A 27,260-nucleotide genomic window follows, 5' to 3' on the forward strand; every position below is an offset into this window, starting at 1 on the left:
AGTAGGCCTACTTCAAAGGAGACATTGGGTATAAGAAGGGCACCCAAAACCACAGACTTTAGAAACACTTCTGGAACCAAGAGGAACCTCTGCCTGGAGAAGAGCTGAATAGCTGAGGAAGAAGAGCTGCCCTGCCTGTGACTGTGCTTTGTGGAGCTATCCTGCAGTTGCTGCTTCTGCCAGAGAAAGAGGGCAAAGACTGGACTTTGTGTGCCTTCCATCTTGAGAAGAAACCTCCAAGGGCTTGATCGAGAGCTTGCCTCCTGTTTGAAGTCTCAGCGACCGCAAAGACTTCTCTCTGCCAGCATCTGGAGTCTCTTGAGAGACTCCTACTCTGCCCTGTGATGTCCATCCAGTTCCTGGGACCCTGAAGGGAGAAGCTGGCAGCCTAAAGACAAGGAAATCTACGCACAGAGTGCCGTGCAGGGAAAAGATTGACGAGACTCCGATCTGCGGCTGAAAAAACGACGCGCCGTTGGCTCCGCAGCTGAGAAACGATGCTCGCTGGAAACGCGACTGAAGAATCGACGCACGGAGCAGGAGAAACGACGCGCAGCATCGCTGACGGATGCTGGGAGATCACAACCCGCGCTGCGGGGTTTTCGGATCATCGTGCGGCTGGATTTCTGACTCAAGTACCGTCGTGCGTGGAAAAACGACGCAAGGCCTGCCCGGACCCGGGAGTGCTGACCGGATTGATGCATCGCTCTCCTGCGGAGAGAAGAAACGACGCACTCCGACCCAGCGAAAGGAGAAACGACGCACGGTACCACTCGTAAGTGGAATCCACGCCTCGCAAGCCCTTTTTGACACACACTCGCCCGTGCGGGGTTATTTTTGCCGCACACTCACCCGTGCAGGGTTATTTTTGACGCGCACCAGGTACATTTTCACACTAGCAGTGCTAGTGTGTGTTTAAAACTACTTAAAGACTCTTTTTGATTTTAATTGATAACTTGACTTGTGTATTGTGGATTTTTGTCATTTTGGTCTTGTTTTGTTTAGATAAATATTTCCTATTTTTCTAAACTGGTGTTGTGTCATTTTGTAGTGTTTTCATTAAGTTACTGTGTGTGTTGGTACAAATACTTTACACCTAGCACTCTGAAGTTAAGCCTACTGCTCTGCCAAGCTACCAAGGGGGTAAGCAGGGGTTAGCTGAGGGTGATTCTCTTTTACCCTGACTAGAGTGAGGGTCCTTGCTTGAAAAGGGGGCAACCTGACTATCAACCAAAGACCCCATTTCTAACAAGGGGTATTACAGGCAGAGGGCAGCTTAATTCCTGTGAGGTTCAAATACTGAAACGAAGCGAGAAGGACTGGAGAGAGAAACTGGAATCCCTGGAAAATCACTGTAGGAGGAATAATCTCAGATTTTTTAATATTCCAGAAGGTGTGGAAGGGGACAATATAAAAGACTATATAATAGCCTTGATGAAAGACCATATCCCGACAGTGACCTCCCCGATCTGGCTTTAGAAATTCAAAGAGTCCATCGGGACCCTTTCAAGAAAAATCCTAACAAGGAGAAACCTAGAAAGGTGCTCGTTAATTTTGCCTCATATGAAGTAAAGGAATTGATTCTTGCAGAAGCTCTCAAAGTCCAGGGTTTTCGTCATGAGGGTTGGTCAATCCTAATAAGATCTGATATTTCAAGGGCAATGTTAGATCGATGTTGGGAGCTGGGGAAAGCTTTGCAGGAGTTAAAGGCGGTCATTACAACATTGGCGGTAAAAGCCACGTACCGCCGTGCAGAAGACCGCCAACACACTGCCGTGGAATTCCACCACAGCTATTATGATCCACAGCTTGGAATCCGGCAAAATTCAGACACCCACACAAGTACGCCACACCAAAGGTCAGTGATAAACTGGCGAAAACAAATCCTCCACCGTCACGCCAACAGAAATACGCCCACACTATCACGACCCACGAATCCACGCGGCGGTCTTTCAACCGCGGTATTCCATTGGCGGTACACACCGCCACGCTCAAAATACCCACACGTTTACAAAACACCGCCACATTGGACAAATCGAAATACACACACCTGATACACATACACACACCACTCCCACACATCCAATACAAAATAAAACACACACCCACATCACCCACAAACCCTTATGACAACAAATCACGAACAAAAGCCAGAGAAAGACACCACCATCAACAACACTAGCATCCACAGACACACAACACCATCACCCACATAACTTCCACGCACCGCACACTACACACCACTACATATCAGCACACTTATCACCACACACACCACCCTACACATCACTTCACCTCATGGCACGGCAAAGACACCCCAGGTTCTCGGAGGAGGAGCTCAGGGTCATGGTGGAGGAAATCGTCCAGGTAGAGCTACAGCTATTCGGAGCACAGGTGCAGCACACCTCAATTGCAAGGAAGATGGAGCTATGGCGAAGAATAGTGGACAGGGTCAACGCAGTAGGACAGCACCCAAGAAATCGGGAGGACATCAGGAAGAGGTGGAACGACTTACGGGTGAAGGTGCGTTCCATGGTCTCCAGCACCACTTGGCGGTTCAGCGGACTGGCGGCGGACCCCACCTCCTCCCCCACAACTAACAACATGGGAGGAGCAGGTCTTGGTGATTCTGCATCCTGAGGGCCTCGCAGGATTAGGTGGAGGAATGGACTCTGGTAAGTCAAATCCTAACTATTACATCCCCCACCCTACCTGCATGCCACCACATACCCCCACCCTCACCCCCATCACTCTAACTCCTCACAAATGTCCCAACATCACAAACCACACATCCTAACACCATGCCCTGCATGCAACAACAAAGCATGGACACCCATCACCAATGCATGGCCACTGCACATACCCATACACCCCCCTAAACCATCATCACACAAGGTCCCACACAGGAATGCTAGCACTGGGGTACACGTTCACCAACCCATTGCACACCATGACACACACAGATGTAATAAACATCCTTTTATACCCCTGCAGGACCCCTACCTAACGTCACCGGACAGGAGGGTCCACACATGTCCACACCACCAACAGAAGAGGCCCGACAGTGATGACAGCACCTCTGTCCAACTGGATCTATATGACCAGCCCGGCCCATCGGGGACCTTGGGACAGTCGGTTCCCAACACCCAGTCACAGGCCACTACAGAGCTTCCCCCTTCTGGAAACATCAGCACAGCACCCACCCAGCGGGCCCATACCTCCGTCCCCAGGACACGTCAATCAGCTGTGTGTCCACCACTACAGGAAACCCAGGCTAACCCACCACCCCAACAACAACAGGGACCAGTGGTAGTGGGCATACGGTCCAGGGGACGGAGGCCCAGGAACACAGGGGAACTGGGAGGGCTGCTGTGCGACAGGGGGCAGACAGGCCCAGGGAACCCACTCTCTACGAGGCCCTCTCCTCCATCATGGGAGCTTACACCACTCCCAGGAGACGATGGCAACGGTACTGGCCAAGTTTCAGGAGACCCAGCGCCTGCAGGAGGAACATTATATGGGCTTCAGGGAGGAACTCAGAACCATCAATTCCACCCTGGGCACCATCGTAGGGGTGCTGAAGGAAGTACTCAATACCAGGAGGGACACTGTGGCACTACAAGGGGCCCCTGACACTAGCCTGGACGATGAACTGCCAACCACCTCCGCCGGCGCTAGTGGACAGGAGGCACCGCCACAGGACCACCACACCAGCACCCCACCCCCTGCAGAGGGAAAACCACCTCGCAAACGGTCCCTGAGATCCAGGACAAAGACAGAGAACGATGCCAAGACCCCCGCCAAGAAATGAGACCACCCTGATTGTCATCCTACTGTCCCACTTTGTCACCCTGTCCATCCTTAAACTGGCCCAGCTCCACTTCCTATGCCCATATGGCCAATGCACCTGTGAGACTAATAGACTGGACTCTGCCATGGACATTCCTCCGCCATCACCCCTCACCATTTTACAACCCACTCCAATGTTGAGCACTTAAATAAACACCCTTAAAGCACAAAACAATCTGGAGTCTGTCTGTGATTTCGGAATACTGTATTAGCAATAACTGTGGCAAAAAGCTTTTTCATTAGTAATGTCAACATACCTATGTCACACAGCTCTAGTCCATGAGGAATCAAAGCAGATGTCACACAGTGGGACCCACATCTGTGAAATCGTAAGGGAAAGTGACAACTCAGTGACCATACACTGGGTGAAAACGACAGACAGTAGAGAGGTAGTAGTGTTAAAGTACATGTAATAGGCAGGTTTGTATTCTTACCTGTGTCTCACTGGAAATATTTCTGGATCACTGAGTCCCTGTTGTCCATGTCTTCTTCCTCTGCTTCCTCGACTTCACTGTCCACAGGCTCCACAGCTGCAACAACACCGCCATCTGGACCATCCTCCTGCAGAAAAGGCACCTGTTGTCGCAAAGCCAAGTTGTGAAGCATACAGCAGGCCATGATGATCAGGCACACCTTCTTTGGTGAGTAGAATAGGGATCCACCTGTCATATGGAGGCACCTGAACCTGGCCTTCAGGAGGCCGAAGGTCCGCTCGATCACCCTCCTAGTTCGCCCATGGGCCTCATTGTAGCGTTCCTCTGCCCTTGTCCTGGGATTCCTCACTGGGGTCAGTAGCCATGACAGGTTGGAGTAACCAGAGTCACCTGCAAATGGCGAAGGACAACTGTGAGACACACACTAACCTGGAGGGATATCCCCAGACAACCATTCCCACTGACTAGCTTCCAGATGCTCACCTAATAGCCACACACGGTGCCTCTCGAGTTGACCCATCACATAAGGGATGCTGCTATTCCGCAGGATGTAGGTGTCATGCACTGAGCCAGGGAACATGGCATTCACATGGGAGATGTACTGGTCGGCCAAACATACCATCTGTACATTCATCGAATGATAACTCTCTGGTTTCTGTACACCTGTTCACTCCTGTGGGGGGGTCCCAAAGCCACATGTGTCCCATCAATGGCACCAATGATGTTGGGGATATGTCCCAGGGCATAGAAATCACCTTTCACTGTAGACAAATCCTCCACCTGAGGGAAAACGATGTAGCTCCGCATGTGTTTCAGCAGGGCAGACAACACTCTGGACAACACGTTGGAGAACATAGGCTAGGACATCCCTGATGCTATGGCCACTGTTGTTTGAAATTACTCACTTGCAAGGAAATGGAGCACTGACAGCACCTGCACTTGAGGGGGGATTCCTGTGGGATGGCGAATAGCTGACATCAGCTCTGGCTCCAACTGGGTACACAGTTCCTGGACTGTGGCACGGTCAAGCCTGTATGTGATTATCACATGTCTTTCCTCCATTGTCGACAGGTCCACCAACGGTTGGTACACCGGAGGATGCCGCCATCTCCTCACATGTCCCAGCGGACGGTGCCTATGAAGGACAACAGCGAGCACAGAGTCAAACAACTCAGAGGTACATACCCACAGCTTACACAGAACACCATTCATTGAGTCTAGGCCTAGGTATGTGTGACGCAGTTGAAAATGAAGCCATGTGGGCCCCTGAAATGGCGGCTGCCTGACCTGCAAAGTGGGACAATGGGATGTGAGGTAACTGCGCTGGCGTTGTACACCGTCGCGGTAGGCAGTCAAAGACCGCGGCGCAATGCTGCATTGGTTAACATTGGACCCTATGGGTCCCAGGAGCCAATGACGATGTACGCCGGCGGTGACGGTACGCACCGCCGCGGACGTGACCGCCATTTTCTATAAGTACAATCACTCGATATCTGATCTTCGACAGGAAAGGACCTACACTGCAAGTGCTGCTGTGACCTCGGTCTGGAAGAGACAATGGCTCGAGTGTCTGGGGAAAGGGCCCCTGCCTTCACATCGGAGGAGTTGGAGAAACTCGTGGACGGGGTCCTCCCCCAGTATACCCTACTCTACGGTCCTCCAGACAAACAGGTAAGTACACTTGGAGCATGCTGTATGGGCTATGCCTGTGTGGAGAGGGGTGGATGTAAGAAGGAAGGGGGGAGAGTGCGGCGTGCATGAGAAGACAGTGAGTGCATGTGCCACATGGCAAGGGTAGGGATCGGGGCCAATCACTTTGAGAGTGCAGTTGGTAATAACTTTCTCTTCCCCCTGTACAAATCATGTAGGTCAGCACCCACCAGAAAAAACATATTTGGCGTGCCATCGCCAAGGATGTCCGGACTCTGGGGGTCTACCACAGACGGAGCACCCACTGCCGGAAAAGATAGGAGGACATTCGCCGCTGGAGCAAGAAGACGGCGGAGGCTCAGCTGGGGATGGCCTCCCAACGTGGGAGGGGTGCCCGTCGCACCATGACCCCCCTGATGTTCAGGATCCTGGCGGTGGCGTACCCGGAGTTGGATGGGCGCTTGAGGGCATCACAGCAGCCACAAGGGGGTGAGTACACTCTCATCCTGCTGATTTTGCACGCAGTGTAGGGGTTTGGGTGGGAGAGGTGGGCTGTGGGTTTCCCTAGGCCAGGGCGAGTTCCGTAGGCAAGGTACCTCCGTAAGGCAGGCCATGTGGCACCCCAGCGCACCTCTGTAGAGTGTTGAGTACACCTAGTCATGCCCCTGTGTCATCCATGTGTTGAGATGTCGTCCATAGCCTAGTAGGCCATTTCCGAGGAATTGAACAGTGGAGCCCAAGAGCGCGGCGTAGTGCAGGGGGCTTCTGTGTCTGTCGTGTCCGCCAACTGTAGCGGTAATGCATGCACTCAACATGTCTTTCTTCTGTCGTCCCCTCCTTTTTGTGGTCTCCCTGTTCTTGTGTGCATTAGGATCATCAGGCGGAGGAGCAGTGGCACTGGAGCACAAGGGGGCTGCATCCCACATGGCCATGAAGGGCCACACTACGGAATCGGACTTCACCAGTGGGACGGAGGGCGAGGGGAGCTCCACGGCGGGGACAGGAGCTGAGACCAGTGACACAGACTCGTCCTCTGATGGGAGCTCCGTTGTGGTGGCGGCAACATCTGTGCCCCACCCCCATCTACAGGTACAGCCGCCACCCCCCCTTCCAGCACCGCCCTCCCAGCAGCCCCTCAGCCTTCGCCCTGTGCCCGCTCACCCGGGAGGGTGGGCATCACCTTCGCCCCAGGCACCTCACCCCCTGCCCCAGTCACCCCTGCTGCCCTCAGTGAGGAGGCCATTGACCTCCTCACGTCCTTCACTGTTGGGCAGTCTACCATTTTGAATGCCATCCAGGGTGTAGAAAGGCAGTTGCAACAAACAAATGCATTCCTGGAGGGCATTCATTCTGGTCAGGCGGCCCTTCAGCGAGCTCCACCCCGACCCAATCCCCTGTACCTCAGCCTATCCCAAGCACACCTACAGACCAGCATGCACAAACGTCAACACAGAAGGGAAGCTCAGGCAAACATAAGCACCACACATCCCACAGGCACTCACGCAAGCATCACACACATGCAGACAGAGCAACATCCACTGCCTCCACTGTGTCCCCCTCGTCTCCCTCCTCCCTCCCAGTCTCGTCTACACTCACACCTGCATGCACTACCTCTACAGCCACTACGTCCCTCTCCAGCACACCCACCACCACACCCCGCTCACGTGCAGTCACCACCCCCACTACCATTCACACGTCCCCTGTGTCCTCTCCCAGTGTGTCTGTGACGCCCCCTCCCAAGATACACAAACGCAGGCACACACCCACCCAACAGCCATCCACCTCACAACAGCCTCCAGCGCATGCACCTTCACCCAAAGTCACCAAACGAACACCTCCTACAACCACATCCTCTTCCTCCACTCCCAACCCCCCTCCAGCTACCCGTCCCAGTGTGTCCAAAAACCTTTTCCTGTCCAACCTTGACCTCTTTCCCACACCTCCCCCCCCATCCGTCTCATAGGTCCCGAACTAGCACCTCAGCCACAACATCTCCAGGACCAGTGGTGCCTGTAGTCACCAGAATCTGGAGTGCACCGGCCACCAGGGCAGCCAGTGTGGCACGGAGCCACAGCACATATAGTCCCCCACCTGTGAAGCATCAGAAGTTGGCCAGTGCCCGGCAAGAGAGGGGGAAGACTCCAGCCACCAAAGCCGCTCCCAGGGGTACAGGTGGGAGTGTGGAGTCAGCTGCAACACCTTCCAAGGTGGGGAAGGGGCACAGGAAAGTCAGGAAGTCTGGGAAGAGCAGCACGGCGGAGAAGACCGCCATCATCCCAGCTGCCGAGGAGGCCACCGCCAGCACAAGGCCAGCTGCCCAGGAGGCCACCGCCAGCACCAGCCCAGCTGCCCAGGGGGCCACCGCCAGCACAAGCCCAGCTGCCCAGGAGGCCAGCACCAGCCCAGCTGCCCAGGAGGCCACCGCCAGCACAAGCCCAGCTGCCCAGGAGGCCACCGCCAGCACCAGCCCAGCTGCCCAGGAGGCCACCGCCAGCCCAAGCCCAGCTGCCCAGGAGGCCACCGCCAACACAAGCCCAGCTGCCCAGGAGGCCCCCGCCAGCACAAGCCCAGCTGTCCAGGAGGCCACCGCCAGCACCAGCCCAGCTGCCCAGGACGCCACCGCCAGCACAGGCCCAGCTGCCCAGGAGGCCACCGCCAGCACAAGCCCCGCTGGGCCATGAAGGACCGCCAGAAAAAGCCCCGCTAGGCCATGAATGACCACCATCAAAAGCCCCGCTGGGCCATGAAGACAGCCAGCAGCTGAGTCACTGTAATGGAGACCGCTGTCTCAAGCACCGCTGAACAGAGCACCGCCGCCTCAAGCACCGCTGAATAGGGCACCGCCGTCTCAAGCACCGCTGAACAGGGCACCACCGTCTCAAGCCCCGCTGAACAGGGCACCGCCGTCTCAAGCACCGCTGAACAGAGCACCGCCGCCTCAAGCACCGCTGAACAGGTCACCGCCGTCTCAAGCACCGCTGAACAGGGCACCGCCGTCTCAAGCACCGCTAAACAGAGTACCGCCGCCTCAAGCACCGCTGAACAGGGCACCACCATCTCAAGCACCGCTGGCCCATGAGTGCCAAGGGCACTGATGCTACTGAGTCCATCACGGGCAGAATGAAGCACTCTGGGCACCATGCCCCCTCCAGAACCAGTGGACAGATCCATCCACTACCTCTGTCCTTAGCAGGATGAAGCACTCTGGGCACCATGCCCCCTCCAGAACCAGTGGAGAGATCCATCCATTACCTCTGTCCTTAGCAGGATGAAGTACTATGGGCACCATGCCCCCTCCAGAACCAGTGGAGACTGTTATCCACTTGAGAGACTGTGGCTTTGCACTCCCCAGGATGGAACAGTGGGCAAGCCACCCACTGTAGATACTTGAGAGACTGTGGCTTTGCACTCCCCAGGATGGAGCAGTGGGCAACCCACCCACTGTATAGACTTGAGAGACTGTGGCTTTGCACTCCCCAGGATGGAACAGTGGGCAACCCACCCACTGTAGAGACTTGAGAGACTGTGGCTTTGCACTCCCCAGGATGGAACAGTGGGCAAGCCACCCACTGTAGAGACTTGAGAGACTGTGGCTTTGCACTCCCCAGGATGGAACAGTGGGCTAGCCACCCACTGTATAGACTTGTGAGACTGTGGCTTTGCACTCCCCAGGATTGTACAGTGGGCATGTAGCCCCCTTGTCGATTTGACGTTGTGCACTCAAGCGGCTGAGGTGCCCCCCCTTTCCCTCCCCCTGAGGTGCCTGTTTTGTTGCTCTCTGATGCCCCTGCAGTGTTCACTCCGTCATGGTAGGGAATCTTGTGTGGGCCTCGCCCATACCGTGTGGGCCCAGTGTTCCACGGACTTAATTGGAGCACTACCTGGACTACTATGCTTTGTATATATTTTGTACATGGTGTATATATACATATATTTGCCTACTTGATTTTAATATATTACAGTGGTTACACTAATTTTCTATTGTCTTTGCATTCTTCCGGTGGGGTTGGGGGGTGTAACTGTGATGTATCAATATGATTAGTGTGTGTGTTGTAGTGGGTGAGGGTGGGGGTTGGGGTGTTGCGTGTGTCCCTGTTTTTTCCCTCCCCCCTCCCCTGTGTCGTAGGTGCAGTACTCACCGTGGTCTTCGCCGCCGGCGTTCGTGCTCCTGGTAGAGGAGCAGGAAGACTATCGCAGGCAGAATTTGGAGTTCCGGGTCCATGGTGTCCTTGTTCCTCGTGGGGTGTGTAGAGGTGAGCGTTTTTCCTTCAGAATTCCTGTTTCTGCCTTGTTTTTATCCGCGGTGAATCCGCCCCGGAAAAGGTGGCGGATTGGTGGGTTGTAATAGTGTGGGCGGTGCATTGTCTCCTATCTGTCTGTTGGCGGTGACCGCCGCGCTGTTTGTAGCGCCGTGGCGGTCGGAGTGTTAAAGTGTCTGTCTTTGTTGGCGGTTTCCGCCACGGTCGTAAATTTTTGACCGCCGGCCTGTTGGCGGTCTTACCACCGCTTTAACACCATCCGCCAGGGTTGTAATGACCACCTAAGTCTTTGGGTACCACTCCACAATTAAGGTTCCCTGCCACTCTGAGGGTAATGAGGAAAAACAAAATGTATAATTTTCGTGATCCCCAAGAAGCTAAGGTTTTGATTGATCAGATAAAAGGGGAGACCTAGCGGGTTGCGGAGGGCTGGGGCCTAAGGGTAGTATGAGCCACCCAATAAGGTTTCAAGGGGGGTTCCCCAGGGAGGGTTTGGGGAAGGGCAGTGTGTTATATTGTTTAACAATCCAATTAAGGTCACAATGGGTGGGGAGCAGATGGGGGAAAATTAATAAAAAAATTGAGTCCTTGCACAATTGTATAACTGTTGAGGTCAGACAAGAGTTTCTTATTTGGATAAGGACATGATGATGCACTCTGGCGATATATCTAAACTCAAAATTTTGACCTGGAATGTAAATGGCCTTAGAGTGAGCAGCAGAAGAAGGAGGATCCTAGAGTTCCTAAGACTACCTGATAACCAGATCATTCTCCTGCAGGAGACCCATTTAAGATATGAGGAGTGGATGAGTATTCTTAAGTCACAGAGATGGATCACCCACTTTGCTTGTACTAACAAATCTTGCAATGTGAAAGGGGTCGCGATTATAGTAAAGAACAATGTTCGAAGTCAGCTGACAGACATCAGTGCTGATCCTATGGGGAGATGGGTCGTGGCAAATATCAAGTTAGGAGGGCTCCAACACACCTTAGTATCCTATTATAGTCCTAATGTGGATGACCCGGGCCCACTTAGGGATCTCTATGAGAAACTGATCGGAAGAGCTCAGAATTTGATAATAGCTGGCAGAGACTTTAATGTTTTGCTTAATCCTTCCCTAGATAGGTCTACCCCAGACCAGCTTTTAGAACACCTAATATGAGAGCCTGTTTACACAATATAATGGAAAATTTTGGCCTGACTGATTCCTGGCGAAACAGAATGGGACAGACCAAGGAGTTCACTTTCTGGAATAGGAAACTCGGGCATGCTTCCAGAATTGATTTCTTTCTGATAGACATTAAACTTCGAAATAACCTAATGGCAATCTCCCACCAGCCAAGTCTTTCTGACTCTCGTACCTGCACAAGATGGACACTGGATCATTCCCTCCTGAGGGAAGAAGAGATTGTCTTAAAGTTGAAAAGGGACTTAGATCAACTTAGGTTCTGCTCCAATAGCCACGGTTTGGGAAGCATTTAAGGCCTTTATCCGTGGAAAACTGATTTGCTATGCTGCTTTTAGAGCCAAGAGAACCAGAACAATAGAGACTCTTGAGGGTAAACTTCGTTCCCTGCAAGCCCAAAGACTATCCTCCCAGGACACAACAACGCAGGCAGACCTACAGTATCAAATCCAGGAGGCCCAAAATTCACTCGAGGTCTTGTTAGAATCAATTGTGAAGAGTAGATGGGAAGCTAGTAAACTTGTGCATTTTGAGTATGGTGAAGGCTGTGGCAAGTTATTAGCTTGGAAGACTAGGTCTGATAACATTAGGAATAGGATTAAAGGAGTAATACTAGGTAAAACTGGCAGAAAGTTTTTTTCCGAACTATATACAGACGACTTGGTGATTTCAGCTGTGGCGATTGAAGAATGGCTGAAGGGAGACACACGCCCCAGGTTAGATCCAGTTAAGAATTCAAACCTCAATAAATGCTTTCTCCCTAGCGAGATAGACAGTGCTATTGCTGGCTTGAAAAATGGGAAGGCTCCTGGTCCAGAGAAAATACCTGCTGAAGTATATAAACTTCTGAGAGAAGAGCTTGCGCCAGTCTTGATCCAGTTAATGAATTTGATTCTCATAGATTCCTCTCCGGTCCCGTCCTCCTGGAATGAAGCTATCATAACCTTAATATTTAAGCCTCAGAAAGATGCTAGAAAATGTGAGTCCTACAGACCTATTTCACTGCTCAATAATGATTATAATTGTTTTGCGCAGTTGCTTGCAAGGAGGTTGGATAATGTGATCAGTGATTTAGTGCACATTAACCAGAAAGGCTTCATGAGAAATCAACACCTAGGGGATCTAGTGACTTCAATTGATATTGCATCCACTTTTAACATGCCTCTAACTATATCCACAATTGATGCTGCGAATGCTTTTGACAGAGTGAGCTGGCTCTTCCTGCAGGCGGTAATGGACCACAATAACTTGGGTGAAAATTTTCTTAATGCAATTAAAACTATTTACAAGGCTCCATCAGCTCAGGTTCCGATTAATGGCATTCTATCCCCACATTTTAAGATTGAACGGGGGACACAACAGGGTTGCCCTCTCGCCCTCTTCTCTTTAATCTTTATATTGAGCCTCTGGCTAGGAGAATCAGGCCAGATCAGAGAATCACACCTTTTCAGCACCACGGCTGGGTCCTGAAGGAAGCCTTATATGCAGACGATCTTTTGATATACACACAGAACCCCCAATGTGCCCTTCCAGCACTTTTGGAAATTATTGTTAGTTCTGGAGAAATTTCTGGTTATTTAATTAATACAGATAAATCTGAAGTAATGACTTGGACTGGCCCTTTGGATAACCCCTTGGAGAAAGACGAAATCAGATATTTAGGGTTCAAAGGGGTCAAGAACCTGGCAGAGATGGCCCAAGTGAACTTTGAACATCATCTAAGGGAAACAAAGAAGTTACTCCTTCAATGGTCACGCCTACGTCTCTCTATTTTAGGTAGAACTAATTTAATAAAGATGGTGGTACTGCCAAAATTCACTTTTATCTTTAACGCTATCCCTTTATCTTTTAAAAATGAATGGCTAAGACGATTAGAGGGGGTATTATTAGTCAGTTTCATTTGGTCCTATAAAAAACCCAGAATAGCATGGAAAAAATTGAGAAAGAAAAAGCTAGGTGGGGGGAATTGCACTCCAGGACTTCCAGCTTTACTATTGGGCATTCCAGCTGAAAATGTTAGATCACTTCTTTATAAGGAGTATCTGTCCCCTCGACTTCAGGCTCTGATAGGGTGTTTCTGGGACCACAGTACACAGTTTCTTTATAAATCTGGCCACCCCAGGTATTACAAAAAAGTTAGACTAAAAACTCTTTTTAATGCCTGCAGCATCTGGTATGCAGTAAGAAGAAGACTGGGTTTCCCATATTACAGTGAGTTGGCCCCAATCTGGAATTCTCCTGGTACTCCGATATGTCTCCACGATGTACTAGTTAAGCCATTGATAGAGGGAGGAATTGTGCAGTGGGGACAACTAGTCAGCGGGGGCTCTGTTAGCTCTTGGGAATCTATTTCCGAAGCAACTAATGCTAAATTATCTAGGTTCAAATACGTGCAAATTAAAGGTTGGCTCAAGGAGAACCTGAGGCTGGGTGTTCTTAGTCAGTTTCATTTGGTCCTATAAAAAACCCAAAATAGCATTGAAAAAACTGAGAAAGAAAAAGCTAGGTGCGGGAATTGCACTCCCGGACTTTCAGCTTTACTACTGGGCATTCCAGCTGAAAAATGTTAGATCACTTTTTTATAAGGAGTATCTGTCCCCTCGACTTCAGGCTCTGATAGGGTGTTTCCGGGACCAGGGTACACAGTTTCTTTATAAATTTGGCCACCCCAGGTATTACAAAAAAGATAGACTAAAAACTCTTTTTAATGCCCGCAGCATCTGATATGCAGTAAGAAGAAGACTGGGTATCCCATATTACAGTGAGTTGGACCCAATCTGGAATTCTCCCGGTACTCCGATATGTCTCCAGGATGTACTAGCTAAGCCATTGATAGAGGGAGGAGTTGTGCAGAGGGGACAACTAGTCAGCAGGGGCTCTGTTAGCTCTTGGGAATCCCCACCGGAGCAACTAATTCTAAATTATCTAGGTTCAAATACGTGCAAATTAAAGGTTGGCTGCAAGGAGAACCTGAGGCTGGGTGTTCTACAGGATGGGAGAAGGAAATTACCGGTCCACAGAGCCAAAAGAAAGAGGTTTCAAAGTGGTATTGGGCATTTATACAAGCTGAAGATGCATCGTGCCCACCCTCTACGGAGGGATGGGAGCTGGTGTTTCCTGCTCTAGATCTTCCTTATTCCTGGCGGGCCTCCATGAAGATTCTTCGGTCTGTGGTTAAATCTGTTCCTTTGCGGCGGAACCACTTGTTCACCATATATAGGGCTTACTGGACCCCTAAAAGGCTTGCTAGAATAGCTCTACAAGGTAAGAGTGGTTGCCCGAAGTGTGACCTAGAGGGGGCAGATGATATTCATCTTTGGTGGCAGTGTCCGGGGATTCATACTTTTTGGGAACAAGTGGGTAAGTCGATCTTGTCTATTATAAATAAGTGTAATGAGATAACTCTTCCAATGGTTATATTTAGGTTAGATGAGACTGCCGAGAGAAGTTTGTGTGATAGATTGGAGAGACCCCTGATGCATCTCTTTTTCTATTTGGTTCTGATAGCCCGGCGGGAAATATGTATTTAGTGGATCTCTAGTCTCCCCCTCCCCCCAATCATAGGGATTGATTGTTGTCAGTTAAGAGAATTTCCGATTTAGACTGTAGTAATGGCTTGGGTTGGTCCCTTAGAATGTGGGAACCCTTTTTTGTTTTTTATAGAACCATCTCCGCAGGCATTAGGCCAGTGTGAACTAATTAGACACACCTTGATTTGACACTTGAGTCTTGGTTTCGGTAAGAGTCGAATGATTACGTTTTTAAGATCTAACAACTAGGAGGATGGGGCGGACTGGTTCTGCCCTCCCCCTAAGGCTGATGGGGGCCGCTCGCTACCTGAGCTCTGGTGGACCACCAGGCTGAGGACCAGGGCCGGAATGTGATGTGGCTTTTCTTGTCTGTATTTGGCTATATATGAGGTCTCAAAAAAATCAAAAACAAAAACAAAAAAAAACAAAAAAACAATGCAAACTGTTGCGAAATGAGCTACATCTACTAAGATATGGCACATTTTAGCTTCCTCCTAGCAGTGGCGTGTTGCACACTGAGTATTGCCTAGCACCTACAGAGGCGCCCTTGAGTCATGCTGCAAGGGTGCCCTCTGTTCAAGGAAGGATTGTTTTTGTGCAGGAAGGAACACTTTCCTGCACAAAGCAATCCCAAGAGGCCATTTCCCCTTACTGTTGTGATGCAGAGTTCATCACACATAGAAAGAGGAAGTAACGAGGAGTATGTCTATTTGTGGTAGGTGCACCACATTGGCGCAATCCCAGGTTTATTGTCTTTAGTAAATCTTAGATTGTGTCAAATCCCATGAGTGGATACAGGGGAATGTCAATGCTCCAACCATGGAACACCTACCACAATGAAATATAAATCAAGCCAGCAAATGCCACTGCGTTGCATTACATTTCTTTGCAAGGTCATGCAAGGTGGCTTTAAAAATCCCATTTAAAGAATTGTGTTGCCTTGCGTCAGGTAACAACTTTGCAAGTCCTTAGTAGATATGCCCCTATGTTTCTCTGCAAATCAGTACTGTAAATATTTTAACTTGTAAAAAGAAACAGTGCATCATAAGTGGACTTCACTTGGACTGTAAAACAGTCAACTAAGAACTTCCATTGACGCAAGACACAAGGCAAGAGCGGGATAGAAAGAATTAAAACTATGAAGGAGTGGAATCATTCCTATGTACCAAGGCTGCACCAGCCCCCCTTCTCTTTTCTCTCACACATGCGTCTATATTACTTTCTGTGCTTTTCTTACCTTGTCTACTGAGGAAGACATCAGTGATAAAAGCATCCGGAGAAGGAATCGGTCACCAACATGCAGCATGGCTTTGTGATGCTCGGGATTGGATGCTATTTTGCTTAAGGCAGAACAACTGTAATACTGAAAGAAAAAATAGAACAGGGTCACCAGACTGGAAGACAATTAGTTTTCTTTTCTGCCCAGCAGTTTATCACCCATACCCACAAAAGTTTTTCCTCTGAGTAGTTCTCGATGGACCGAGGGGCATTAATAATTTCTTGTTTATTATTCTGGATAAGGTTTGGGCCATTTTAAAATTAGTTTTCTTTCATTTAATCAATTAATTGTTTTTTCCCCTATGTTTCTACTAATAGGAATCCTCACCCTGCCACCACTGAAAAAGCAGTGAGCAAACACCTTGGTGCTTTCTACTGTAGGTGCTGGGTTAGTAACATCAAGTCTCGAAAGTGGTAGGAAGAGCTAAATAAACACTACAATACAGCCCTGTATCGAAGGCACTTGCAATGCGGCCCACAGTGTTCTACTACTTTTCTGGTAGCATTCAGAAGCTTCAATACTGCAAGAACTTAAGGCAAGGAAGGTAAAGTAGTTTGCACGCAACTTATCCGTTTGTGAATCAAAACTAGAATTTGTAGTTGGGTCTCATGCTTTCCAAACAACAAACTCCACCTCTTGGTTTTAATGGTTAAAAGATGTTCTTCAAAAACGCACAATATAACTTAATCCATCTTATGAAACTGGAGCAAATGCATGGGATGGTTTGCTGGGCCCACAAGGCTAATCCCAATTGTCCATAACAACCAAAAAAACTTGACTAATCACTAATCTTGGGTTCTTGAATAGCGTGGTTCCTGGCATAACACGCTTCAACATCTTGCCATGGGCAGTAAGGGCTACTTAAATGCAATTACAACTGCCATGCAGTGATGAGGTCACAAGGACTCCAAAGTCTTGGATCATTGAAGTCCTAAATTTTGACCACTGGACACTACTTCCTATATTGGGAAATGGGCAGAAAGTGGGAGGCACTAGATGGAGGATGCTAACAATCAAGAACTGTAAATAGATTAACAATTTATTGGTGATGGCTCCTGTAAATATAGAATACATTAGTGACTGACCTCTCATGTTTTCTCTGCAAACAGAAAATAACACTTAACAATAATGGCGGAACCTGAATCCTTCTGTGGTAGCTGGATTTTTGATGCTCTTCTAGCTGTGTGGGTCTGTGACCTTTTGAGAGTTTGACATTTAATGGCACAGTACAGCGGCGCTATGACGACGCAGACAACACCCAACTCAACCTCTCACTCACTGACGACCCCACCACCACCAAAACTAACTTCTGCAAATGCATGACAAACATCGCCCACTGGATGAAAGACAACTGCCAGCAGCTGAACTCAGACAAGACTCAAATTCTGATCTTCAGCAAGAACAGCAATACATGGAACGACTCCTGGTGGCCTTCAGAAGTAGGACCTGCACATACTCCCTCCAAACTCAACAGAAACCTCGGAATCATCATTGACAACAGGCTAACCATGAAATAGCAGATCAACGCCATCTCCTCCAGCCTGCTTCTTTACTATACACATGCTACGTAAGATCTTCAAGTGGCTACTGGTGCACAGGAGACGCATCGTGACACAGTCCCACAAGACCAGCCGACTAGACTACGGCAACACACTCTTGAAAGGAATCGCCACACACCTCTTACAAAGACTTCACATCATACAGAACTTCACAGTCAGACTCATCCTTAACCTTCCCACATCTAACCATGCCTCAGGCAACTCCATTTGTTCCCCATACAGAAGAGATGCAAAGTCAAGACCCACACACACAACGTTCTACACAACCAAAGACCTACATTAACCACCACCTGAAATTTTACCAACCGCCAAGAAGACTATGCTCCGCCTCCCTATTACTTGCCCACATTTGTCGCATACTCCGAAGCAGAAGCAGAGGACGATCCTTCTCCCACATAGCAGCAAAAACCTGGAAAAGCCTCCCCAAGCATCTCAGGACCATCGTCCCTCATCCGGAATCCTGTAGGGCTCGCAAGACCTGGCTGTTCGAATGAGCCTCTGAGACCTGCAAGCCCCTGGATAGCCTTGCGAGTGATTAGCCACGCTTTATAAATCCTGTTTGATTGCTTGATTGATTGACAAGGGAAACTACAGATGTCCTGCGAAAGGTCTATTGGCAAGCCATTCAAAATCACTAAAACAAAGTAACCTTCCCCTGCATGGAAGGGGAAACAATGAAAAAAGAGCCCAGCTCCTAGCTTTGAAGCATCTAAGAAAAGGCATTGAAAAGGAACCCCTCAGCCAGAGAGGAAGAGGCTAGCAGAGCCAGAGATTCGCACAACTGAGCCACACCACCCTCACAAGAGCACCAATTCCCTGTCTGTCCCATAGACCCAATCCCTAAGGGCAGAACAAAATGCCCAACACTCGTTCATCTTACACCGAGTATGCTGCCCCATCTCATCATCCCTCTCTCCCAGCTTTCAGACAGGCACACAAAAATCATCAGCCCAAGCCCAAAGAGAGGCACACATCAGCTCCGCCCCATGGCAGGTGCGAGCCCTAGGAAAAGCCAGGCCCTGGCATAATGGTTGCAGTTTATGATAGGTTATGTGCATCCATGCTGGCTCTGACAAAATAGTTATAATTATTGGCATTTTGTGAGTATTCAAGGTATGATGGTGGCAACCTTGGATATAATGATGGTGCTGTCATAATGGTCATTATTACTGGGATCAGTTGCATGATGGGGGCTATCTCTGGCATAATATTGGCCTTCAAAGTATGATGGTCATTATTGAAAGATGAACATCCATGGTGGTGCCAACCCATGGTATAGTGGCTGTCCTGGCAACATGGAGGTAACTCTTTGTAAATTCTGACATTCACTGCACAATGATGTCTACCCCTGGCAAATGTTGACCAAGGTACTATGGTGATGAAGCTTGAGATATTGTGGCCACATCCACAGCACGACAGTGCACACAAATGATGTAATGTTGACCCTTGCAGTATGGAATTAATACCTGCCAATTATTGACATATTACTGACCCCGCCTTCTGGTTATTTCTGAGATACTGCATCATCCATAGTGTGATGATATCAACCTGGGAAGTAATGGTAGTAGTTACTGATTTGTTGATATGTTGTGGACATTCAGAGTATGGTGACAGCTTGACAGAATGGTGGCAAATGTCTTGACAAACGGACTGCTTCCCTGGTTGTCGACCCATTGCATAATGGTGATCCTGGATGTATTGTGGTAATTGTTGGCATACTCTGCACAATAGTGCCCACACCTACTTTAATGCCATTCACCTACATTATGGTGGTAATTTGTGACATACTGTGGGCATGCATGTCGTGTTGATGTCAACCCTTGCAAAATAATGGCTTACTGGTGACCATTTTTTGCATATTGTGGCCATTCAAGGTACGATGGAGACAAGGCACAAATGTAAATAGTTCTGAATACATTAAAGTTTGGGAAGGCTCAGAGGAGAGCTACTTCAAAGTGAACATTTGTGCTGTGTGTGTGTTAGTGCACATTCTTAGCTAACCCTCTCACCAAAAGAGAAGACTTACACATCCCTGCTAATGCCTGGTTTTTAATGAGACAGTACAGCAACATCAAACCTAATGCATTTGTAAATGCTTATTTTAAGCTGTATTAAGGCTGTAAAAGTAGCAGTGCGTGTTGTGTGGGGAGGAGAGCAGAAGATATTGCTGACCGGAGTAGCCAAATGATCTGCCTCCATGCATGCATACTCCCTCTCCCTCATGGTGGTGCACCTTGGTAAGGTGTTATGTTTGGCAGCTCATGCAGTGTAGGGTATATATGCAGTAAAGTATAGTAGCAAGCAATAGCATCTCCCAGACCTTGTGTCAGTTCATCTACCTCCCCAATCAGGATTTGGTTATATTTTATATCACAGTACAGTTGTAAGAACCAACCCTTACAGAGGGAGAAACAGGAATGGGAGAAATAAAAACACAGCTTCCAGTACCATTTACACAGCTATCCAGGGAGCAGGTAGCACACCACAGGAGTACTGCCATACACATATAGGAGCCTGGGCCTCTCCTTGTGCTTCTTGATAAAAAAGAAACACAAGGTGAGCCACCATTCCCAACCATACTAGAAACACAATCAGGGCACAAGACGGGTACATGCGGATAGACGGCGTCCACCCACTATCTTCAAAGGGTTGATGTGGCACACCATACCAGGCCTCACTGATATATGGTGAACTTGGCCCGTGTAATTTTCAGACACATTCAGCAGTGCCTGCACATTGTCTGCTTTTGTTCGGAACAGTAGCATGCAGGGGGACTTTGTTATTTTGAGTTCCAGTTGGGCACAAAACAAAGGCCAAATTTAAGGGGTCATCAGGCCAAATTTAGGGGGCCATCAGATCTCCTTTTGAATAACCTGGCTTGGAGCTATCTGGAGCTTAACACCTAGATGCAGAAGCAATGGAGGGGAAAAAGAGGCACACAGCTTGTTATTACTTCACAAGTACTTAAGAGAGGCATGGTTTTGAGTTTGTTAAGTCCCCGTAGATAAGAGGCATGTATGTACTGAAAGAATGTCAGATGTGTTGTCTGTCCCAGTATTTACACAAACAGTTAAAAATAAACTATTTTATTTCTTTTATAGCACAACTCACCTCGATGCAGGTGTTAGAGCACTTTACATCATGCATACACATTATGCATTGAAAAAAATCATGTGTGTAAATCAATGTACACAGGATGTGTTACATAAGACAGTGGGGGTTACAAGGTTTTGGAGTCACATGTCCTTCAGAGCTTGCATTGCTCAATTAGAAGGATTACAATTTATGGACTGCAAGTTACAAAAGGATCTCTGTGTTAAAAGCATTAACCCACTTCCCTAACTACATAAAATAAATATATGTCATCTGCATGCTACATGATGTGCCATTCAGGAGACACATTAACCATCTATGCTACTTTGATTCAAAATTGGGATTAGACAAACACAGATCTCTCCTGTAAATATGTTAACGTCCAGAGTTTGCTCACCATTATTATTATTAACTGAGAATAAATAGGCACACAAAGATCTCTGCAGCAGGTGCCTTAACCCCATAGGATATCTCAAAATGCAGACTTTGCAACCAATTAGGCACAACAGATTTACTGCCACATTGCTCCTTTATCCCAATTTCTTTTTTGGCAGGGTTTTAAAAAACATACAAGTGGAGACCCAGATTTTGCATTAGGGTTGCATCACTTTTTGGCACAATCTCGTTAGTTGCATCTAATAGCGGGCTTAAATGTACTCATGACGGACAAGCTAAACACGTGTGAGGTCTTAAGATTTGATGTCACTGCTTTTAAGGTCATTTCCTGTGATGTCATGGGTTGTGATGTTAATTCTTTGGATGTCACATCCTGATATGTCACGCACCATGATGTCATGTGCCGTGATGTCACTTGCATACTGTCTAACTTGGTTGGTCCCCCACTTCTTTTTTAGGACTTGTGCCCTGAACATCATAATAATCAAGAGGCAATATTCGGCTTATCATGTTATGGCTCATAGAGGCTGTGTCTCGTCATTGGGCATACCATGATACCTACCCATGAGCCAAAGAAACACTGGGATTGGAAATTTGAAGCAGCCTGAATTATCCTGTTGGTACCTTATAGAGCGAAACAAAACCTCACTGAAGGATTGGGAGTAAGAGGAGGAACCTAAGTGTAGGGAAAGCAGAGGCAAGAAAACAAAAAATGTGATGAAACCATTAGTATGAGCAAGGGAGCCTTAACAACTGATGTCGCAAGACACAGCTGTTGCTCTGTTTAACGTGCCCTAGAAGTGCTTTATGTCTGGACCGATCTAAGGTGACTGGTGCTTAGGGGACTCTGGGCTTCAACCAGCACAAACTGAATGAAAAGATTGTTCTTAACACCTCACGATAATTCTAAACTCAGAAAAAACTATTATTAGTGTTATCGTAGAGAGCGGGTATCAATAACCGCTTACACAGCTGCAATTCTAAGTTGATCATTTTTTCTTTAGCTTTCAAGCGCCACGCCCTCCTGGAGGACACAGCTTTCAAACGTTAAGTCATAACTAATTGAAAAACTTAATTAAAAGTCTCAAAACCTTCTACTTTAGTAATTACCATTAAAACAATTTCACAAGTAGCTGCAAATACCTGCCCACACATGTTGTTTGGGCTTTTAAACAGCCCTTCCGCAAGGTCTTTGGAGTTTGCCACAAAATATGCACAGGGAGCAAAACAGAGGAAGCTTTTCTAAAGGTTTTTTTATACCCTTTAACAGAAATGTTGTAAATTCAGAGACTAATTGAATCCTTTAATGCTGATGTGGCAGAAATGTAATTACTGTCCCTTATGTCACAGTGATCATCTAGAAGTGACTGTTTATGCATTATGTTAAACAAAGTACTAATGGTTTGGTTATAAAGTGATGCACTGAGAAGTCATGTTAGTGTGCATTCACCATAGACTAATCACTGAAACCTAGGTGGTATTGAGGTTAAATTACATGTTTGTCAAATTAATCTGTATTTATGTTATATTTTAGAGTCTAAGCTAATAATCTGCATTGCAACGATATTAGATTTTTAATGGTAAGTGTTTTAAATTCATATGCGAAAAATAGAGAAATGCAGTTCTGTGCCACACCAATGGAAATGTATTGACAAAGTTATTTTGTTTTAAAGTTACTGTAACATGAATGCTAATGAAAAATTATTAATGCTGAATTTATAGTTTATGTACTGAAATGTGTACTTTGTGAATGATTGATGTGCTATTTTAATTCACTTGTGTTTGCCTAAGAGAGGCCTGCTAGGTCCTGCATTCGGGGCTGTGCAGAAAATGTCAAGTAATCCTGCTAACGTGTACCTTTCTTCCAGAATTCGTTCCCATGAGAATGCTAGCTTGGTAATAGATGCCTTTTGTTCTACACATGAGTATGAGAAAGTCTCATTTAGTGAGGAACATCCTGGACTGTGGAGTGACAAAATATATATTTATATATATATATATATATATATTATATATATATATATATATATATATATATATATATATATATATATATATATATATATATATATATATATATATTTCTTTCAATCTTGCATGGAAAAGTACAGATGGACACCGTTCTCACAACAAACCTGGGAAACCATGCTAATGTTACAGGTTGGAATCGCATGTTCAATTTCTATTGGATGATGCCCCTTTACCGTCAGGTGGACTGATGATCTGATTAATAATTTCACCCTATGACTATTAATATAGTAATACCCAGCTGGACTTTGGTCAGAATCCCCTAGAATCAAAAGCAGAATCTTTCCTGCCATTCTTTGCTGCATGCAGAACCCTTTGTCTCTGAGAGATAATGTCCTCTCTGCCCTTGCCCTTTGCTGAGACTGAGATATTTCTCACTAAAACAAGGAAGACTCTTTCCTTTTTTATTTATTTTTTGCGCATCTTAGTAACCTGTTGCCCGAGGTCACCTTTTGCCAAATTCTTTTTGGCCTGCATGTATTCCGCCGAACATTTCTTATTCTCTGATTGACAAATCTGTAGGGTTTTCCCTGTGCAAAATAGCCGAATCCTGGTGATTTCAGTTGCCTTAATACTTAATAAAACAGAACAACTCTTGTTTTTCTGTCCATCAGATCATTTTATTGATGTTCTGTATCGTACTTGTTGAGTGCTTAGTCCTCTTAATGTTAGTCCATCTGAACTTATTTTGTCGCCTTGGTCAACTCTTAGTGAATATGTATCTTTATAATTTTGTCTTGAGAATTGCCTACATGACTTTGAGCTCATGTTTGAAATAAAACCCCTTAACTTTTTATTCGTGATTGGAGTTTTCCTTGAATGGCCACATGGGTCATACTGTGTATTGTAATTGATTTATATTGAAATTTGTTGTTTGCTTTTACCTCACCCTTATGCTGGGTCCAAAGATTCATTGACCTCGTTGGGCATTGATTCCTGCGCAAGAAGAAAATGCTCCAGCAGTCCTATTTCCTAAATTATCCAAGAGGAACACCATATTCAAATTTGGCATTGAATAAATGCAACCATTTGCATTCTTTCTCCCCATATCAATATTCACTAAAAACCAGAGGTTACAGGAACGTTATAGTTAGTTCAGATTTTACACACACAAAACCATAGCAATTCATTATACCTATCTTAAGACACTATAACTTGCGCCCTAAAGTAACCATAACTCATGTCCATACAATGCACTGCTAATTATCCCAAATATTACATCACTGATTACATCTTCTATGAAATAATGAATAATATCGCTGCAACTTTTGCAGAAAAAATATTATTGGTGAGAAAATGGTGCCCGGCGGGGGTGTGAGTTTTGTAAATGTTAATACCTTACTTTAACCACGGCCACTGGAATGATGAAATTTTGTGTCCGTGACGATTTTCCCATAATTATTGATTTGACACATAATCCATCATCTGCCACATAATCTTCAGATTTTAACAAAACAATTTGTTTCCAGCTCAAACAGTTAAAAGTTACTAAAAATGCAACAACACATGTTGCAGTGCGATGGAAAGCCCTGTGCAAAACTAGACTGGTCACCTTGCTGTTGCTTTTTGCTGTATTTGGGTGTTAATGTGATATTAATGAAGTGTATCAAATGCCCAGACAGTGTTACCAAGTTTATAAATTCTAAAATAATAAATAATATTATTACAGAATGTGCTGCATTATGTTGCATAATTTGTGGTTTCTCGCCACATAATTTTATCAACACTGCCGCATAATTCGGCCCTCTCCTGCCACATAATTCCTGACCTGTAACCTTTTTTTTTTCCTGTGGATTTTGATGCATTTTTTTTAACACAGTGGGGTGCGGCCACACCCTCGCCTACATACCCCACATCCATCTTGCCCCACGCGGTGCAGGATTTGGCCACAGGGCCTGGCCTGTGGCCAGACCCTTTGGGCAACCCCCTGCATGCATCCAGTCCACTGCTGCGCACCTCCGTTTGCCGTGCGTGGCAACAGATGCTGTCAACCCCACTCTGCGCACAGCTGACGGCCCTGCAGCTAACCCCCTGTGTACTGCCAACCCCACACAAGGTTGGCTGAGTGTATATTTTTTCCATTAGACTCAAGATCCACTGCAGATTTACACTGGGGTTTGTCCTGAGCCCCGATGTGGGTCTGCAGATCGGCCCCCCCAAAATGTTTACATTTTTTGCCAATGAAGGGTTCCTTAAGGAACACCCCCCCATCTGTCCTAAGGGGTCAGGATACCTCTATCCTGACCCCTTATCTCCCTTTTCACTTTTATTTCCCCCCCACATCAACTCAATAAAAACAATGGTGGCCACAATATTTTTCTCAGGTTGCGGTCAGCCAATCAGGGCCTTGCTTTTCCCCCGGATCTGCAGATCTACCCTTGGTGGATCTACGGAGGAGCCACACCCCTAGATACCTATATTCTTGTTTGCTTTCATTTCTCAAAAACGACTTAATGGGTTCACACCAAATAACCAAAAGCATTGGCAAAGCCAATATTTCACACCTATATAAGAGCTATTGGCTTTGGCAATGTGTTTTTACTCTATTGTGCATCAGTGTGGCTGATGTTCAACATGGCTAAAAGTTAGTGGCATGGATTGTCGTAGAGTGGAGTGGGGGAGTAGAGTGTCACAGAGTTGAGTGGAGGAGAGTACAGTTCATTGGTTCAGTGGCCAAGAGTGTTGTGTTGTGGGGTGGAATAGGGTGGAGTGACCCGAGGTAGTGGGGTGGATTTGTGATGAGTGGCATGGATTGAACTGGACTGGAGTAAAGTAGAGTGGCGTGGACTAAATGGAGTGGGGTGGATTGGAGTAGGGTGGATTAAAATGGGATGAGGTGAATTAGAGTTGGGTGATTACAATGGATTCGGGTGGGTGGATTGAACTGAAGTGATAGGACTAGGGTGGGATGGATTGGATTGGGGTGAGGTGGATTGGATTGGTGTGGTTTTGAGTGGGGTGAATTGGAGTGGGGTGGATTAGACTGGAGTGTGGAGGATTGAAGTGGACTGGAGTGAGGTGGATAGGATTTATTTGATTGGAGTGGGGTAGACTGCAGTGTTGTGGAGTGGACTGAAGTGGATTGCGGATTGGGTTGCAATGGAGTTGAGGGGATGGATTGGAGTGGGATGGGGTGGTTTGGGTAAAGTGAGGTGGATTGGACCATGGTGGGGTGGACTGGACTAGAGTGGGGTTTATTGGGCTAGAGTTGAGTGGGGTGTACTGAAGTGAAGTGGGGTGGACTGGAGTGGGTTTGACTGGATGGTATTGTGGTGGGGCAAACGAGTGTGGTGGATTGGGGTGGGTGGGGTGGATTGGATTGGGGAGGGGTCAGTGGATTGGGGTGGGATGGGTTGGATTGGGGCGAACTGGAGAGAGGTGAATTGGAATGGAATGGGGTGGATTGGACTGGAGTTAAGTTGACTGGACTGGAGTAGGGTGGTTTGGACTGGAGTAGACTCAAGTGGGGAGGAATTGAGTGGGTTAAAATGGAGGAGGGTGGATTTGATTGAGTGGCATGGACTGGTGGGGTGGGGTGGATTGGAGTGGAATTGATTTATTTGGAGTGGAGTGGAATGAGGTGGATGGGATTGGAGTGGATGGGATTTGAGCAAAGTGGACTGGACTGGAGTGGGGTGGACAGAGGTGGGTTGAACTGGACTGGAGTGGGGAGGATTGAAGTGGGGTGGATTGGAATGGAGTGGGATGGATTGGATTGAGTGGGGTGGATTTGATTCAGTGGATTTGATTGGTGTGGAGTGGCTTGGATTTGTATGGGTTGGATTAAGGTAGTTTGAAGTGGGGGATTGGACAGGAGTAGGGTGGACTAAGGTGGATTGTATTGTATTGGAGTGGATGGTTTAAGGTGAATTGGTTTGGAGTGGGATGGAATGGAGTGGGTTGGATTGGTGTGGGGAGGACTGAACTGGGATTGTGCAGATTGGATTGGGTTGGAGTGGGATACAATGGGGTGGATTGGAGTAAAATGAAGTGGTG

The 27,260-nt window shown here is 47.3% G+C and overlaps 1 protein-coding gene across 2 annotated transcripts in view; it reads right to left on the minus strand.

Moving 5' to 3' along the window:
• The window catches only part of LOC138295976 (uncharacterized), a 567,359-nt gene that overhangs the window by 214,676 nt on the left and 325,423 nt on the right, over window positions 1-27,260 (minus strand). For both annotated transcript variants that reach the window (XM_069234664.1, XM_069234665.1), the window contains one exon: window positions 16,147-16,272. In XM_069234664.1, coding sequence (XP_069090765.1) covers window positions 16,147-16,272 — 126 coding nt within the window. The remainder of the gene's footprint in view (window positions 1-16,146; window positions 16,273-27,260) is intronic.

The sequence above is a fragment of the Pleurodeles waltl genome, chromosome 5, assembly GCF_031143425.1.
Source record: "Pleurodeles waltl isolate 20211129_DDA chromosome 5, aPleWal1.hap1.20221129, whole genome shotgun sequence".
Taxonomy (NCBI): domain Eukaryota; kingdom Metazoa; phylum Chordata; class Amphibia; order Caudata; family Salamandridae; genus Pleurodeles; species Pleurodeles waltl.